Source organism: Leopardus geoffroyi, chromosome A2 (assembly GCF_018350155.1).
Source record: "Leopardus geoffroyi isolate Oge1 chromosome A2, O.geoffroyi_Oge1_pat1.0, whole genome shotgun sequence".
Taxonomy (NCBI): Eukaryota; Metazoa; Chordata; class Mammalia; order Carnivora; family Felidae; genus Leopardus; species Leopardus geoffroyi.
Window position 1 is genome coordinate 91639839 of NC_059331.1, and position 19464 is coordinate 91659302.

Genomic DNA, 19464 nt, shown 5'->3' on the forward strand with positions numbered 1-19464 from the left:
CGGTACCAAAAGTAATAGCAAAAAAGAGAATATACTGGTGTACTGATTTTTTTTCTAGTTTATAATGAGTTTAACTGGTACTTATGTTCTCTTATGAATTCAAGTCTCTTTTCCTTTGTAATGAATGTCTGCTGTGGGCAAACCTGGGACATAATATAATTTAGAACATAGCAAAGTCTCTATTCCTTCTGCTCAGGACACTGCCCTCTGAAAGAGCTGCACAGACTATGTTTGCAATTCATTTCAATTTAAGATTCAAAAGTTCCATTAGGTTTTAATTGATAATTAATGTATATGAATAGATAATAAAACCTAATAGATAGTTTATATTCTCTAATAGAAGGTAGACTTACGAGAAGATGAAATCATAGGTACCTACCTGAAGGAAGAAAGTAAAAAAAGAAATAATTCCCAGACCTAAAAAAAGCAACGAGAACATGTTGCATTTCCACTGCTTTACTTCATCATCCCCTGGTCCAAAAACCTACAAAAGAACATTTAAAATGCCCACTTGGATTACATGATTCTCTTCACTCTTCCTATAATAATGGCTTCAGCATTATAGTTTAAAAACTTGGCTTTGAACATGTGGGGTTTTATTTTAAATTGTAAAATACATACAACAAAAACTTTGCCATCGTAACCATTTTTAAGTGTACGATTCAGAGGCATAAGATACATTCACTGTCGTATCGTGCAACCTTCACCACTACCCATCTCCAGAACTTTTTCATCATCTCAGATTGCAACTCTGCACCCATGAAACAGGAACCTCACCGTACCCACTCCCCAGGCCCTTGGGGACCACGATGCTACTTCCCATCTCCCAGAACTTGAGGGTCACGTGGTAATTAACATGAGAAGAAACACTGCATCTGGGTTCTGTGTGGTTGCACATTTTGGTGTTTGTTCCTCTTCCTCTGCACTGCTGTTCCCTCTGCCCCAACTGGTGCCTGCCTGGCCCTAGCCCTGCACCCCTGCCCAATTAACATCAAACAGCACCTCCACCTCCAGCCCCCTGCTGCCAGGCCCTGCCTTTAAAAGACTTGCTGTCCCCTGACACGCTACGTGTTTGTGTTTTGTGTGTTCTGTGTTTGTCCCAACAGAAAGTAAATTGTTTGAGGGCAGGGCTTGGTTTATTTTCTGCTTTATCTCTGGTGCCCAGGACACCATTTGGCATGTAGGAGAAATACAGTCTCCTGTATCTTTGGCAGATAGAAATACAGTCTGCACAGCTCTTGAATTGCAAGAGAGCTAGGGATTGCTTTATTTTCTAATTTTAAAACATTTGAAGGGTCCTTTCTAATTTACTACTGTTTTGGCTTGTGCTCTTAATTGGAGACCAACGTCCCATGTCACAAGTACAATAAACTTATAACATGATGAAGAAGAATTTATCTTAACAAGAAAGTCTCTGCAATAATGTTAGGGGTTGACTAAGATTATACAATATAAATGGTGGGTGTAATGGAGCCTTAGATGTTTCTGATAACTTTCTCTAAATGTTCCCCAAGGAAGTTGGATTAGATACTATGAGTTTTCTTAGACTCTTCAGGCCAGGGAAGGATTGCTAAAACAATGATGTACTTGCTATTAGTTTTTGAATACTCACTCTGAGGCAGACACTCTTAAACACTCCCCTTGTAGTTATCTGTAGCATCTCTTTCCATCCTCAGCCAGCCTGTGAGGCAGGATTACTTTATACATGAAGGAACTGGGGACCGACAAGGGCAGCACCCAGCCCACGTATGCACAGCCGGGAAATGGCGAGGCCGGTCTGTGCCCAGCGCTTGGTCCCTGGGGGCTGGGACTTGAGCCTGTCCTTCACCTCCTCCCAGCCTTCCTGGAGCCTGCACCTGCTCTCCTCAATTGGGAAAGGGAGCACCGTCTTCACCTCAATGAAGAGCTAATTAAAAGCCTCTGTTAGTGATTTTATAACTTACAATTTCATTAGTATCATAACTTGGAATCGTTTGAAAGGCTACCTTTTCTTTTGCCTTGCGTCTTTCCTCAAAGGGGAATTAAAAACTTCAGCTTACTCCAAAATGGAGGCGGCTTTACTCCAAAATGGACCCAGTGGGGAGGTCGGCACAAAAACGGATTTTTAATTTTTATTATTTTTTATTTTTTTTCCAGCTTACTTATATTGAGAGACAGAAAGCATGCAAGCGGGGAAAGGGTAAAGAGAGAGAATTCCAAATAGGCTCTGCACCATCAACGTGTGGGGCTCGAACTCACAGACCGTGAGATCATGACTTCAGCCAAAATACAGAGTTGGATGCTTAACTGAGGCACCCAGGTGCCCCAAGAACGCATTTAATTCAAACTACTACATGATGGTTTCAAACTTACCGCTAGCATTTCTGAGAACATGATTGCAAATGCCGGCTGAAGGGCCCCATTGGCAATGGCACATGCTATTCCCACCACGAAGTAGGGCCATTCTGTTTTATTCAGCTTCAAGATCTTCAGAAAAGACACTGGTGGCACATTTTCATCCTATAACATACGCATACACACACACACACACACATCTATGTATCAGGACAAACTGGTCATAACACAACAGTTACCACCAGAGTTTGTAGACAAAGACACAGCATTGTCCTCAAAGAACTTCCAAACTAGGTGCTGAGAATAACCAGTCCACACCAGTCTCCTAGAGAGTAAAACGGTCTGTTATAAAATGTTAACAGTGTCCACTGATTACATAAGGTAATAACTGTTCACTCAAGAAGCAGTCTTCATGATGTGACTAGCCCAGCAGAGGGAGGAGAGGCAGGACCTGGGCACAAAATGCTCTAGAATCTTGTCCCAACTCAACACAGGGATGATGTTGGGGTTAAATGAGATAATACCCATGAAAAGATGGATAAATGTCCTTATAAATGTGGGATACCATTATGAACCTGGACCTGGTCTCCTCACCCCCAGAACCCTGTCCAGTGCTGCCTTTTTCCGTGACGTGTTCCTAACTCACAAAACCAAATTAATTATGCCCCTTTTCTTTTATCACTGTTCCTTGGCTTCTCCTATTTCAAAGCTTAGCTTATTTTGCATTTTCCCCCCATTTATTTATTTCCAAGCCTTGTTTTTTAATATGTTGGGTTTTTTTTTTTTTAAGGTGAAGACTATGTCTTTATTTTTTAAATTTTTTTAACGTTTTTATTCATTTTTTGAGAGACAGAGAGACTTGGAGCGGGGAAGCGGCAGAGAGAGAGGGAGACAGAATCTGAAGCAGGCTCCAGACTGTGAGCTGTCCGCAAAGAGCTCGGGGCTGGACTCGAACCCATGAACCATGAGATAATGACCTGGGCTGAAGTCTGCCACTTAATCAACTGAGCCACTCACCCGCAGACTATGTCTTTATATCCTTAGAAACTCTCCTAGTGCTTGGCCCATATCAGATTCTCAGCAAATGTCAAATTCAAGGTCTGCTCAAACATGAAGGATTTAGGTCATATAAACTACTTTTGGAATCAGAATATTCTCCTGTAAAATTAAACTAGATAGAAAAGGTGCACATGGAATCCCATAGCCTTATGGTCATTTAAATAGGTCATGTTTGGGACTCTATGTTTTGTTGTTTTAATGTTTATTTTTTATTTATTTATTTTTTTTTTCCAACGTTTATTTATTTTTGGGACAGAGAGAGACAGAGCATGAACGGGGGAGGGGCAGAGAGAGACGGAGACACAGAATTGGAAACAGGCTCCAGGCTCTGAGCCATCAGCCCAGAGCCCGACGCGGGGCTCGAACTCACGGACGGCGAGATCGTGACCTGGCTGAAGTCGGACGCTCAATCGACTGCGCCACCCAGGCGCCCCTTTAATGTTTATTTTTGAGAGAGAGAGAGAGAGAGAGAGATACAGACTGCAAGTGGGGAGGGCAGAGAGAGAGAGAGAGAGAGAGACAGAATCTGAAGCAGGCTCCAGGCTCTGAGCTGTCAGCACAGCGCCTTACGTGGGGCTTGAACCCATGAACCGTGAGATCATGACCTGAGCTGAAGTCGGATGCTTAACTGACTGAGCCACTGCAGAGCCCCATGTTTGGGTCTCTATGAAACATAGAACATGGGGGTAGATTCTACTCAGCTTTCATTTTTCAAGCCACCCATTTTCTGTTTTATTTTACCGCCCCCCCCCCAATAGTTAGCATTATCTCTAAGACCTGGTCTCCAGCCTGATAAATGAGCCTTTACTCAGACTGTTCTTCAACACAACACACACAAACAGGTGTCCCTAGGTCCCTCTCATCACACTTAATTCCTCCCTCTCCTTGGGCACACTGTCAAACCCTCTCTGATGGTACTTGTGACAATTTGTTGACTGTGGCATTTTCTGCCTTCCCCTCTTCTCTGTGCAATTCTTCAAGGGAAGTGCATTTCCCTTCAAGTGGTCCTCTGAAATACCAGCCTGTAAAGACTTAGCAGCACAGCTCTTAAGATAAATGAGAAAAAACTGGAAACTTCCATAGCCAAAAGATGGGGGGTATTTATATTACTTCAGATAATGCAAATTCACAATAGTATGATTGTTACTCTCCTTTTCGTAAATATACCAAGACTAAGACCTCTAAGGGAGCCCTTGTAATTTCTGCAGTAAGTAATGTTGTGGGCAGACAAAAACAGATGCAACGAACTCTCAGTACGATTAGTTTCTTAAGGCTAAGACCAGAGTAAAAATAAACTCAACCTTTATCAAGTAATGTGTTTTCAAACAATCTCTTCAAATAAGAAACTATGTTTTCTTGGAATGGATTTCCCCTCGATTACAAAAGTTTCTGTTGACTTGAATTAATGATATCACAGGTCTTCGGGTGAGAAGTGTTAAAGAACATACAATTTTTGCTATTTCTGAACATTCTCCCCTTCTTTTAGTAAGAGAATTCCAATCCAATTCAGAGTGGTAATAGCATACAGTAAAAAGATCCAATTTCTTACCCTCCCTTGTAGCTAGGTATGGCCATGGGATGAAGTTACAGCCAATGATAAAAATAAAAGCATTGTATGGAACTTGTGGAAAATCTCTGTTTCCTCCTGCTGTTGAGAATAAAGATGTTACAGCTGGAGCTTCAGGGGCCCTTTTAGGTCACATGGGTGCAAGTCACAGGCAAGGACAGTGAAGATAAGGATGAAAGGAGCCTGAGTCCAAGGGAACTGTAGAGCCACGACCATGCTAGCCTTGGGTTTCTCACCACTAAGGCTTTTTTATGTCAAAGAAAAATGCAGAGTCTTACTTTATTTAAATGGATGTTATTCTGGCTTTTTCAGCCCAGGCCATGAGAGGTAATTGTCCCTTAACAGAATGCAAATATCGGAGCCTTTTACTTTAGACTAGCTTTATCTCTGGATCTCAAAGATGAATGGAGTATCTACTTTTAATTTTAACCATCGAAACACAGACTGTGTATCTGGATCTACCAGAAGTCCACTTTTAATTGGAATTGATTTCAATTCATTCTCCAATACATTTAAAAGTTCCAATTTCCTTTTTTCCAGGAAAGGTATAATTCACAGTAGGAATCATCTGTGCCTGCAATATACTTGCAAGGATAAGAATTTCAACAGCCAAACTACATCACAAAAGATTTAATTTAAGTGAAAAGCAACTTACGAGTTCTTTGATTTCCACATCAAGGCCATTCTGATACTTTCGTGAATTCCTAAGGCTTTTATGGGTGGAATTCCTAAATATACGGGATGTCCAGCCATTGGGGGCCATTCCTATGGCAGCCTTTTCATTACTTAGTTCCACATCAAATTCTCCTGACTCCATCTGATTTCCTGATGTCTGAAAGAAGAACAAAATGTTAAGTTGTGCACATGTGTGTGTGTCCCCAAAGGGAGATAACCTCCATGTTTAGAGCCATGGAGTCACGGTGAATAGTACATGTGTCATGACTTTAAGATTCTCTAACAGCTTTTCAATCAAGGTTAGCTTGAAAACTGTAAAGAGGTGTTACAACACACAGAAGTTGTGTTCAAGGTTAAAAAGGACAGAAAGGTTAAACTCAATTTGAACAATATAAATATTGGAGTATAAAAGTGTTTCCCAAAAATTAAAAGGCCAAATTTTCATCATCCGGCAGGTATATAGGAGTTCTGTCAACATGCAAGAATGCAGGGGCCAGGTCATGACCACCACCAAAGGGAAAAAGAATAAATAGAAACGTTACCAAGGGCTCATTTTTAAAGCTACAAAGAAAAGCTGGGTCACTCCCCATGGGAGGCAATTAAACTGCTTTCTTTGACTAGCTGACTGTAATCATTTTCTTCCTTGTGTCCCGCTCAGACTCACGTCATCACAGGTGACCTCACTTGCAGGCTAAGCCTCACTGCCTGCATGGGATCAATTCTCTCCTTAAAGGGACCAAGCTAAAGGTAACTTAAGGACCTCTAGCTCAATGCATGACGAAGAACATCAAGCCAACCTTGTGGGAATCTGAGTCTGGTTCTCCATTTGCTTTCTCCATGTTCAAGTGCACATCTTAATGGGGTATACAGGGCCTGAGTTATTATAGTATTGTCTGTCTTGTTCTTGCTCCTCATCTTCAGGTCCTGTCCCCAAATCCAATCCTATGACTGTGCCTTACTGCACCTACAGTGGCCTATCTAGAGCTCTGCATATAATCTGATCCTAGCTTTCCAGTTGTGCTTTTGATACCTGACAAAATATCACCGATGTGCCTGGAACCACATTGCAGTGGTATGTTCTGCTTGGTGGACTTCCTTACTTGCTTATAACTAGAACTGTTTTATACCATCTCCTAACCCAAATGAACCTAAAGCCTTGGCCTTGTAACTGATCCCTGCATCCTCGCTACCATCCACTCCCACACTGGTACCAGATTCTTTTCTCTAAAGGGCAGTTCTGCTCAAATCACATCCCAGCTCAAAAATCTTCCACAGGTTCACCACATGCTCAGGCCTGGCTCCCCCAAGTTCTAGCTCATGGCCTGGACCACCACTGATGAAGGCATTTTCTTTTCCTCTTTTTGTCATCTCCATGCTACCAAAGGGTCCACCTCAACAGACAGTTCTCCCAATAAGCCCATTATGATTTTAGCCTTCTAGGACCAAATGAACAATCCCTCTCTCTCTCCTGTAATACGTTTTTCTGTGTCCTACCTGAAGCCCTCATTTGGTAGGTGCTGAGGTCACTGAGCTCCAAAGTCAAGATGGCTACTTTCTGCCAGGTGATGAGAAGTATACGTTTAAAACCACTAGCCCTTATTTCTTACACCTGAATGTATTTTAGCTGTTTTAAATATTTAATTATCAAAGCAAAACAATAAATATTGAAAGAAAATACGATGAATATCCTAAGAACAACTCCAAATCCTGAAGACGTGAAGAGAAAAAAAATGATAATATAACTACATACAGTTTTAAATCTTTTTTATGGTAGCTAAACAAACTACATAGTGAAACTGAAATAGCAAAGCAGGAAAAACATTTCCAATACATGCAGGAGTATAATTCCTTTTCATGCAAGGAGTTCTTAGAAGTCAACAAGAATGTCATGAACAACCCAACAGAAAAATGGCCTAAAATAGGAACACTTTAATGTAAGAAAAAACACAAATGGCCACTGAACATGTGAAAAGAGGCTCAATCTCATGAAAATTAAAGAAATCTGGAAATCCTGTTTAGCTCTTTCAGGCTGGCAAAGATGAAAAATATATACTAAATGGCTGTTAGTGATTATCAACAGGGGTTTGGATTATGGGGAGTCTTTCAAGTTTCAAAGATATTCATGTTTGGATTTTTTTTTTAAGCTTCAATTTTTAAAAATAAGAGTGCATTACACTTATAATCAGGAAAAAGTTAGTATACATGTAACAGAAACAACTGGGGCACCTGGGTGGCTCAGTCAGTTAAGCATCTGACTTTGGCTCACAGGTCATGATCTAACCAACCTCTGTGGGTTTGAACCCTGTGTCAGGCTCTGTGCTGACAGCTCAGAGCCTGGAGCCTGTTTCAGATTGTGTGTCTCCCTCTCTCTCTGTCCCTCCCCCCCCCCCCCCGCCCCAACTCATGCTCTGTCAAAATTAAATAAACATTAAAAAAATTTTTTTAAATAAAAGAAACAACTAAGAGCCAATAATCCAACTAATGAAAAAGCAGTGACTATTCTACTTAGAAACATAACCAAGACCAGGTTTTATTAACTCTAGGTTGGGCTTTGGAAAAAAAAGAAACACGTTAGTTTGAGCATTTAGCGAACACTCAGGCCCACTGCGGCTCTTTCCTCCATCTCTGCACCAGCACCAGCAAATAAATGGTTAAGTAAAGCCTACACCAGAAATGAGAAATGCGAGGGTACCAAGACAAGAAGTTCAAAGGGGCTAAGAATCACGGAATGCCAGAGCCAGTGGAAATAGCGGTCATCTTAGTGCACACTCCACTCATTTAACAACCGAGGACGCCAAAACGCAATGACTTGCTGAAACCACTGCCTAGTTGGTGACAGGCCTTGTCTATCACACGACACCGTTCCATCTTTCACTGTACAACTTCTCTCAGGAACAAAAAGTTACGGAATACCATAGAGAAAGGTCAGAGCTGTCCTTACCCCCCTGCGGCCTCCCAGCCTAAGTGCCGGGGGAATGAAAGGTCATTCTTTTAGGGGCACAGACACAGGCCAGCCAGGGGAGAAAGTGGCCACCTCTTTTGAGGATCTAAGGTGTCTTCACAGGCAAAACCGCACAGCCTTAGGACCCCTTAATACAATGAAAACTAAAACTGAATTAAAGGAACATTATTCATATTTTTTAAACTAGGGAAATGATAAAGACCCTGTGATGGCTAGGACATATAAAGAGAGGCAGTTAGTAAAATTTACTCCCGTTCTGCTGGAAAACATTCTCTGGCAAGTTGTGGCAAGAGGTATAATACTTTCTATCATTTCATTTGGTATTTTTACTTTGAAGACTTTTAAATTTCAGCAACTATTATTTATCATGCATCTATTTTGTGTTGAGTGCTTCTTTTTAAATTTTTTTTTTACATTTATTTATTTTTTGATAGACGTAGAGAAACAGAGCACAAGTTGGGGAGGGGCAGAGAGAGAAGGAGACACAGAATCTGAAGCAGGCTCCAGTCTCCGAGCTGTCAGCACAGAGCCTGATGCGGGGCTCAAACCCACAAACCGTAAGATCATGACCTGAACCAAAGTGGGATGCTTAACCGACTGAGCCACCCAGGCACCCCGAGTGCTTCTTTTTAAAAAACTACAGTTTTATTGAAACAATTCGCATACCATAAGAGCAACTCTTTTGAAGTTGTTGTTTTTGTTGTTGTTGTTGTTTTTTAGTATAATCAGTTGCTTATTTCTTAACCTTTTAACAAACTTGCATGGTAGATTTAGTACTTTTTAAGTGTTTGTTTATTTATTTATTTTGAGAGAGACAGAGAAAAACAAAGAGCATGAGTAAGTGGGGGAGGGGCATAGAGGGAGAGGGGGAGAGAGAGAGAGAGAGAGAGAGGGAGGGAGAGAATCTCAAGCAGGCTCCTTTCCATCAGCACAGAGCTCCATGAAGGGCTTGATTTCTTGAACCATGAGATCATGACCTTTGCCAAAATCAAGAGTCGGATGCTTAACTGACTGAGCCACTCAGGTGCCCCAGAGTTAGTATTTTAAATGTGGAAACTGAGGCTCAGAGAAGTTACCTGTCAAAAGGTAAAGCCAATTTTTGACTTAACATTTTTAGTACCATGTTTCCAAGGGACAGTATAGGTATCCCCTGCTTTTTGAACATCAGCATTATGCTACTTCATTTTTATGAAAGATCTACATTAGTACCTGTTGACACTAGCAAAAAGAAATATGAAGAGAATTTTTGCTCCTATGAAGAAAGGTGAAAAGTGAAAATAGCGATCAGCATTTGTTTCATAGCCGCTGCCAGAGAGGCTGTGCCCCTGGGCATGGACAGCGGCCCCGCCAAGCTCTTTCCCCGGAACTACACTCAGCATTTCAGCAACAAGCCGCCAGAGCTTTTTTTAAAATTAATTCATTTATTTATTTTAATATGAAATTTATTGTCAAATTGGCTTCCATACAATACCCAGTGTTCGTCCCAACAGGTGCCCTCCTCAATACCCATTGCCTACCGTCTCCTCCCTCCCACCTGTCATCAACCCTCAGTTATTTTTATTCTCAGTTTTTAAGAATCTCTTATGGTTTGGCTCCCTCCCTCTCTTTTTATTTTTCCTTCCTCTCCCCCATGGTCTTCTGTTAAGTTTCTCAGGATCCACATAAGAGTGAAAACATATGGTATCTGTCTTTCTTTGTATCACTTATTTCACTTAGCATAACACTCTCCAGTTCCATCCACGTTGCTACAAAGGGCCATATTTCATTCTTTCTCATTGCCACAAAGTATTCCATTGTGTATATAAACCACAATTTCTTTATCCATTCATCAGTTGATGGACATTTAGGCTCTTTTCATAATTTGGCTATTGTTGAAAGTGCTGCTATAAACATTGGGGTACAAGTGCCCCTATTCATCAGCACTCCTGTATCCCTTGGGTAAATTCCTAGCAGTGCTATTGCTGGGTCATAGGGTAGATCTATTTTTAATTTTTTGAGGAACCTCCACACTGTTTTCCAGAGTGGCTGCACCAGTTTGCATTCCCACCAACAGTGCAAGAGGGTTCCCGTTTCTCCACATCCTCTCCAGCATCTATAGTCTCTTGATTTGTTCATTTTGGCCACTCTGACTGCCGTCAGAGCTTTGAACTGTATCTGCGAGCATCTGTGCTGCATCTTGATTTCTTCTGTGCATCTGTTAGCAAGGTATATCCTAAGGTATCAGAAAAGCCTAAGAGAGGATAATTTGGAGGGTCTGGGAATGCTAAAAAATTTTTCTATGTAAATTAATTCTAATTGCTTCTTTGCTTTATGCCATTTTTAAAAAATGTTTATTTATTTTTGAGAGAGAGAGGGAGAGACACACACAGAGTGCAAGCAGGGGAGGGGCAGAGAGAGGGAGACACACAATCCACAGCAGACTTTAGACTCTGAGCTGTCAGCACAGACCCCAATGCAGGGCCCAAATTCATGAGCCACAAGATCATGACCCAAGTTGAAGTCAGATGCTTAACCAACTGAGCCACCTAGGTGCCCCAAGCTTTACGCCATTTTGGCTTATGAAAGGTTTCATAGGAACACTCTACTTTTGGATAGAGGAAGAAACATGTATTTAGAATAGAGAAATACTGGAAATAAACCAAGTATTCAACTTTAGAAAAATGACTAAGCAATTTATTACATGTTAATGTAATGAATGGACTGCCGAGCACCCATTAAAATGTTAGGATGCAGATGATCTGTATCTGAAATGTTAATGGAAAAGAAAAACAACAAAAAAGTCCGTGACCATACTAATTAGTTATATTTATAGAAGTATATACATTTGCTTTGATCTAAGAATCATGTTTATAGAAAAATACTTATAGGTTATTTATTTTGCAAAGTGCACAAGTGAACACAATACAAGGTTAATACAAACCAATAATTATCAATATTACCTGTTTTAGGAGCTACAGAGCATGATTTTTTTTACAAAGAAGACAAAACTATTCACTTCCCAGAGTCATGAATCTTGCTGTCGGTTTTGTTAGGATCTTCCAGGAAGCGTTTCAAAATCACAAAGGCCCTCCTCCCACCATTAGAGATCCTGGCATTGCCCCCTCACTCCTACCACTTCTCCGATGGTCCCTAATCTTACGGTGGAAAAGACCTGCAAGTTTGAACACATTCCCCAGGCAACTAAGGATCTCTGTCCTGAAGAATAAATGCAAAATGTTTTTGACATTTTTCTCCTCCCTCACCTTTCTCTCTTCTAGGCAGGATTCTTTCGCTGATTCTGAATTGAAGTCTCAGATGCACATTTTAGGTATCTTCCTGAAGTTTTATATTTCTCAGCACGTCATTAGCTGCCCAATATTTTACTAATATAAAGAATACTATATTGAGAAGCAAAAACATATCCTGGGGAACACATACCTGCATGTTAACAAGCTTGAAGTACACCCCTTCCTTCTTCATCAGCTCCCCGTGGCTTCCTTGCTCCACAATGACACCATCCTCAAAGCCGGCGATGACATCTGCATTTCGGATTGTAGACAGTCGATGGGCTATCACAATGGTGGTCCGGCCTTCTCTGGCCTAAAAGGGAGAAGGACAGACGTGGTGCGGCAGGGTCACACTGTTGATATACTGTCAGTAGCACACACAGTCAAGCATTTGGATGCCTGTGTTTGCGGTTGATGAGAGCAGCTTACCCAGTGTGATTAGGGCTCACAGGTATCCTTATCTATGAAAGGTCACAGGGACACTTGAGTTCTGGACCAGAAAGGAGGCCAACCCTTCCAGTATAAGGATGGATAATTCTGCAAGCTCACCGTGCAGGCTTACCCAAGCAAAACAAGAAAAGGCATGACCTTTCTCAAGTGTTTTTACACTTGTCTGGGGAGACTATCTTGCCAGTTATATGGTACGCTAGCTCTTTAGCAGCAATATGTTGGAATTATTGTCAAATGCAGCCTTCCCCGGGGTTCTTCTCTAGGGTTTCTTCTGAAGTGCCTGATTTCAATTGTAATTCTGATGGGCTCCATGCAGGCAGTTTAGGTGAAAATGTAGTTCGAGATGAGGACAGTTTAAATTATAGTTCAAAGACCATCTGCATCACTATCTCCAGAGTGGGACCCATAACTGCTTTTTAACAAGTGCCCCCATCTAGCCCCAAGCTAAAATCTACAAATCACCCCAGTAGGTAGTTCAGTGAACTCACATGTTGGCTTGGTGGGTTTATCAGTGGGCATTTAAATCCTGGAAAATGCTCATCAAATTATTCATGTTATGTCATTAATAAAGGTTATTCTTTTTGATTCTCTTTAATTCTATTAAGATAACAGCTTCTTACGACCACTTCTATTCTGAGGCAATAAAACCACATCATTAGGATGGTTATTGGAGTCCAGCTTAATTCACCTAAGTAGTTAAAAATACAAATTAAAACGACAGCCTAGATTCATAATAATCAAAAAGTGGGAGTAATCCATGTGTTCATCAGTTGATCGAAGGATAAACACAATGAAGTACATTCATACAATGGAATATTATTGGGCCATAAAAAGGAAAGATATTCTGATGCATGTTTGAGTATGGATGCACTTTGAAAACATTATGCTAATATCAATTATAGCCAAACTATGGAGAGAGCCCAAGTCTCCATTGACTGATGAATGGATAAAGAAGATGTGGTGAATACATATAATGGAATATTACTCAACCATCAAAAAGAATGAAATCTTGCCATTTGCAATGACATGCATAGAGCTAAAGTGCATTATGCTAAGTGAAGTAAGTCAATCAGATAAAGAAAAATACCATTTGATTTTACTCATATGTGGAATTTAGGAAACAAAATAGATGAACATATGGGAAGAGAAAAAAAGAAAAAAGAGAGGGAAGCAAGTCATAAGAGGCTTTTAATGATTCAGAACAAACTGAGGTTGATGAAGGGAGGTGGGTAGGGAATGGGACAAATGGGTGATAGGTATTAAGGAGGGCACTTGTTGTGACGAGCACTGGGTATTGTATGTAAGTGAGGAATCACTAAATTCTACTACTGAAACCAATATTACACTACATGTTAACTAACTAGAATTTAAATAAAAATTAGGGAAAAGAAAGAAAACATTACGCTAAATGAATGAAACCAGTCACAAAAGACTAGGCATTGTATGATTCCACTTATATGAAAAATCAAACTTAGGCAAACCCATAGAGACAGAAAGTAGATTAGTGGTTGCCAAGGGCTGGGGTGAGTATGGAGTGGAGAGTGACTGCTAATGGGTACAAGGTTTCCTATGGGGATGATGAAAATCTTCAGCAATTAGATAATAGTGATGGTTGCAAAATGTAGTGAATATGTTAAAAACCACTGAGTTGTACATTTCAAAAGGGAGAACCTCATTGTATATGAATTATATCTCAATTTAAAAAAAGAGCAGCCATGAAAATTCTGGAAAAGAAGTTAGTGAGAGGGAAATACCTCCACCAAATATTACACCATTAAAAGCTATAGCAATTAAATTAGTAAAATCCAGGGGACAGTATCACATGAATAGGTAACTTGATCAATAAAACAAAATAGAGGGTCCAGAAATAGACATAAAACATTTAAGAATTAATGTCTGATAAATATGGCATTGTCTATCAGAAGGGGAAAGGTAGAATATACAAAAAAAATGGTATTGAGCCATATGTGTAGGCTCCTGGAAAAAAAAAGGGGGTCTTTCTCCTTCTGTCCTTACACTAAAATAACCACCTTCAACTGTGTTTAAATAAGTATAAAAGAGTTAAACCATAGGAAAAGACAGAGACTAGAGCATTGCTCTATTGGACATTTAAGACTGTCTGATTTTTAGTACATAAGCCCCAAAGAGGCATTCAAAAATACTTACTGATGTGGAAGTTCATGGCTCAGTCCATGTGTGACAAGGCGCATAGGAAATAACTTGATCAGTCTAATCATATTCATGATACTAAAAATAATGATGTGTAAATTGCTAATAGTGATGTGTAAATTGCTAACAGTGATTATGTTAACATTATGATAATAATAGGTTGATACTATGTCAACACTAAAAAAAAACCAAAAAACAAAAAACCCAGAGGAGTTACAAACAGACTTGTGAGTAAATGATTGGTGTGCAAGAGAAACCAAGGATATGTTGGTGAATTTAAAAGTTAGCAACTGTCACCCTTGACCAAAAAATCTTGGCCAGAATAGAGATTTGACACAAAGAGATTTCTTTTCAGAGTTATCAGATGTTCCAATGATGAAAAAACACTGGCAAATAAATATCCAAGATTCAAGGACACCAACTATTAAGAAATTTGGACCTTCTGCTAATTTTGGATGTGCAGGGATGAAAGACAGGCCCAAACAAAGGGAGTACTAATCCATTAACCTTTCTGGAACTTCTGAGGAAAAAAAAGAGGTGGGGGAGGTATATAAAATGAAACCTTTGGAGTCATTTGATAAAAATCACATGAAAGCTATTTTTTATTTTTCTCTTGCCCCTCCAGTATGGTAACACTGTGAGTAGGAGAGTCATGTAGGTATAAAATCTTGTGGTTATTGACTCTCTTTAAAAAATCAAAATAATAAATCTACATTTGTATTCTTTAAGATCTTATATTGAAGAACCTGTTGTATGTTTTGATAAATAGTCATTATCTATTGAGTCAAAAGCTGATGTGTTCATTAAATTCTTTTTACGTAGTCATGTATGATTTCAATGAGCTGGATCACAGTAATCAATTCAGTAAATATTTATTTAGGGCCTACTATGTGCAAGGCAGTGATTGTTAAAAAGATATAAACATAGGTGTGCCCGGCTGGCTCAGTTGGTAGAGCATGTGATTCTTGATCTCAGGGTCCTGAGTTCAAGCCTGGGATAGAGTGTACTTTAAAAAAAAGATATAAATATGAACCATTCCGTAATTCTGCTTCTTAGAGAATTTATTCTTTCCAGGAAACAGAAGGCATATAAATAAATAACTAAATAAATAACTACAGTAAGGTGGTGCCACACATGAGGTACTGATAAATGTAGAAACGATCCACAAGAGGAAAATATTCTTACAGGATAGGTAATCAGGAAAGAATAACAATAGATGAAATAGTGCTATATCCTTACGCTCCTCAGAGGAAAGATAATGAGCTGCAAAATTCAATTTTTCATTGTTAAAATGTAGTTTATACCTTAGAATGACTGGCCCAACTGACTGACTTGTAACATTGAGGGGAGTGCAGTGATAAAAGATTTCCCTTTTAAAGATACAATTTATTGTCTGCAAAATATATTAGCTTAGTAATTTTGCAAAATATGGAGTCGATTACATAGATTATAAACTATTCATGGCAACTATGTACATTAAACATGGCCACAAACACTTTGCAGGCATTCCCATCCAGAGGGGAAGTCTGTTTCTCCATCTCCTCAACTCCAGGCAGGTCTTGTGACTTGTTTTGACCAAATGAATATGAAGGAATTGATACTTGTGCAATTTCCAGAATCTGGACTTCAAAAGGCTTTACAGTTGTGTGTTTGCTACCTTGAAAACATAATAAAAGGAAATCTGTCTAATCTACTGGAAGACAAGAAGCCTCATGGGAAGAACTGAACTGCCTCAGCCAACAGCCATCACCAACTAACTGCCAGGCACAAGGGTGAGGCTATCTTGAATGTTCCAGCCCAGCTGACTCTGAGTTGGAAGTAGCTGCCTGAGGGAGACTAAGCAAACCAAAAGAGGAACCACACCAGCCACCTCACTAAGTTTTGGCTTAAAACAACTGATGCAGAAATACTGTTAGTAACAGGGCGCCTGGGTGGCTCAGTTGATTAAATGTCCGCTTTGGCTCAGGTCATGATCTCGCAGCTTGGTTCGAGCCCCTCATCAGGCTCTGTGCTGACCACTCAGAGCCTGGAGTCTGCTTCAGATTCTGTGTCTCCCTTTCTCTCTGTTCCTCCCCCACTCATGCGTGTGTGCATGCATGCTCTCTCTTTCTCTCTCTCTCAAAAATAAATTAAAAAAAACATTAAAAAAAAAAAAAAGAAATGCTGTTAGTAAAGACTAGGAAAAAAGTAAGGGAATTGGTATTGGAGCCTGGAAAGAGGGTTACCTGCATTATGCAACGTTGCAATAATTGCTTAAGAATGTTTCCGGCAGTCACTTGGAAGAAAGTTATTTTATCTATTGAACTTGTACATCTAGTTTCCAGAGATCTCTAAATAGAATGTTGAAAGTGCCAACTGGATTCCAATAGCTGTATTTTATAAGGTATGGAAAGAGAAAGGTGAGCGAAAGAAAGAGCTATTTGGTTTGCAAGGTGAATTTAGAGGAAACATAGAAGACCCAGTACCTGCTTGGTTGGAAAGTGTATCGTTAACCATCTAGGGAAATGAAGCCAAAGATCAAATCAGTGTGTAAGATTTTTTGTTAAAATCTCTGAAAGATTTAAGGTACAGTATAGTACACACCTGCATCTACATAAAAGGGTTTCTAAGACTCTTAAGTAAGGGTTTTCTCATGGCAGCTTCACACACAGCCCAAAGTAGAGGGAAGTTTATTTTTGAAAAAAAAAAAAAAATTATAGATGTGGCCTTGGAGGCTGGAGTGAACCATAGCCAAATTCCAAGTACACTAAGTTTTTAAGAGAATTCATCAGCTTGGACTGAAAGAGACTGAGAAAATTCAAAATATGAAGAGGCCTGTAGGTCCCAAATTTCTATATGCAGAAAGCATACTGAGAAAGCTGGTCAGAGGCAGACACAGGCCATTTCTTATTGAAAAGGAAAGACTTCTCAGAGGGAGGATCTAAGAGCTCAGAATGTTCCACTACTGGGGATAGAACTGGGCCTTAATCAAGGACCGCTTCTTTTCCCTGGAGCAGCGGGGTATTTGGCTACATGCACCTGACTGCATTCAGAATTGTATGGACCAGTAACTGCTATGTGCTTCCTGTTCTAATTTTTGAACAAGAGCGATTACCATTATCCTATCCCTGAATCAACAGTACATGTTGGGTGTATCTGTGGAAGAAACTTGTCTCTTTCAGTCACAGATCTCTGGATCAAGATGAGGTTTACATGAAGAACTCATCCATATCTGGACCACGTACAGGTCTTCAGATACTAGACTTTGAACCTGAGCTCATATCTGCATGAAAATTTTGAAGGTATTGGGAAGAGGTGAATTTATTTTGCACATGGGAGAAATATAAATAATTGTGAGACAGGGTGTGCTGTGGAAGATTTAATATAGTTAAAGATTCTTTACAGCTCACCCATTAAGAAGTGGAATCTATTTCCTCCTTCAGTCTGGGGCTGCCTTGTGAATTGCTGTGACCAACAGAATATGATGCCAATGACACTGTGTAAGTCCAGAAGGCTAAGCCTCTAGATGTCTTCTGGTTTCTGCCTCTGGGTACAGTGTCCTGAAAACGCCATGTAAGGTAGTCAGGCTAGCCTACTGCGTGAGTATTAGTATGAGTATGAGAAGTCACAGGAGATGCCCAGCCGACAGCCACCATGTGAGTAAGACCGTCTTGGACTGTTTTAGCTAAGTCAACCTTTCAGGTAAATGCAATCATATGCTCAGGTGAAAACAGCAGGTCTAGCCAGCCAATCCACAGCTACTGTTTTAGGTATGAATTTGGGATGGTTTGTTATGCAGCAATAGGGCACCAATTCAGCAGTTAATAATAATCATGGTAATGGTAGTCACCGTAATAATAGCATCAGCTAACATAACCAAGTGTTTCCCATGTGCAAGACATGTGCTAATAGCTTTACATGTAGTACTCATTTAATCTTTTCAACCATCCTATGACATTATTTCTCCCCCCCTCCCTAATTAAGTCTGCAGTAGATCAGGCTTAGAGATGTTAGTTAATTTGCCCAAGGTCATGCAGCTAGAAAAGGGACAGAGCCAGGACTCCACCCTCAGCCTGTCTAGCACCAAAGCCTGTGCTTTTAACAGCCGCCCCCCCAAAGTTGCTAATGGCTTTTCTTGAGGATTTAAAAAAACTATGAGTGATTTATCAGCTATTTTTAAAACCTAAAAGTTTATCAACTGGGGAGTGTGGGTCATAAGCCTAGAGAATACAAACTGCTAAAATTGATGAAGTAACTTGTCCAACTATGAATTAAAACCTGCAAGACTACAATTTTTCTGAAATTATCCATATCACAAAAAAATAACATGCCCAATAATTGTGTTCTTTTAGCACAGAAAGTGCTAATATATTGAATACTTATATCCTAGAAAGTATTGGGACCTGGGCTCTAGGGCTGAATGGGACTTTTTGCCCCATAAATACCTTTCTTATCCCACCTGACTTTTCCTGAAAAAGTCCATGTCAACAGATAAATGCCATTTTAAGTTAATTTTTGGGTTTTTAAAAAAATTTTTTTTTTACATTTATTTATTTTTGAGAAACAGAGTGAGACAAAGCGTGAATGGGGGAGGAGCAGAGAGAGTAGGAGACACAGAATCTGAAGCAGTCTCCAGGCTCTGAGCAAGCGGTCAGCACAGAGCCCGATGCGGGGCTCAAACCCACGAACAGATAAATGCTATTTTAAGTTAATTTTTGTTTTAATATATGCATTAAAAAAATAATTTCCTGCTTTAAGTCATGCCTGATTAACCAAACAAATACTAGTTTCCTATGTATATATTTTGATTCCTCAATATTGAGACTTAACATACATGAAAGCAATATAATTCAGTGCAAGAATTTGTGAGGAACAATTATAATCTCATTAATCATCATTAGATTAAATTATATGAGATAAGCCAAAAGATTAATCTGATAAACTGGGAAACATTGATTAACACAGTTTATAGCACACACAGTGTTTACTTAGGATTCAGGTAG

General features: G+C 39.8%; 1 protein-coding gene across 11 annotated transcripts in view; it reads right to left on the bottom strand.

The window, feature by feature from the left end:
* ABCB4 (ATP binding cassette subfamily B member 4) overlaps positions 1-19464 on the bottom strand; it is a 74358-nt gene that overhangs the window by 24422 nt on the left and 30472 nt on the right. For all 11 annotated transcript variants that reach the window (XR_006716263.1, XM_045494684.1, XM_045494687.1 and 8 more), the window contains 4 exons: positions 12015-12176; positions 5616-5792; positions 2353-2499; positions 380-484 (listed from right to left, as the gene is read on the bottom strand). Coding sequence is in view for 10 of the 11 variants with exons in the window: in XM_045494684.1 (XP_045350640.1) it covers positions 380-484; positions 2353-2499; positions 5616-5792; positions 12015-12176 (591 nt within the window). In the remaining variant the exon portion in view is untranslated. The remainder of the gene's footprint in view (positions 1-379; positions 485-2352; positions 2500-5615; positions 5793-12014; positions 12177-19464) is intronic.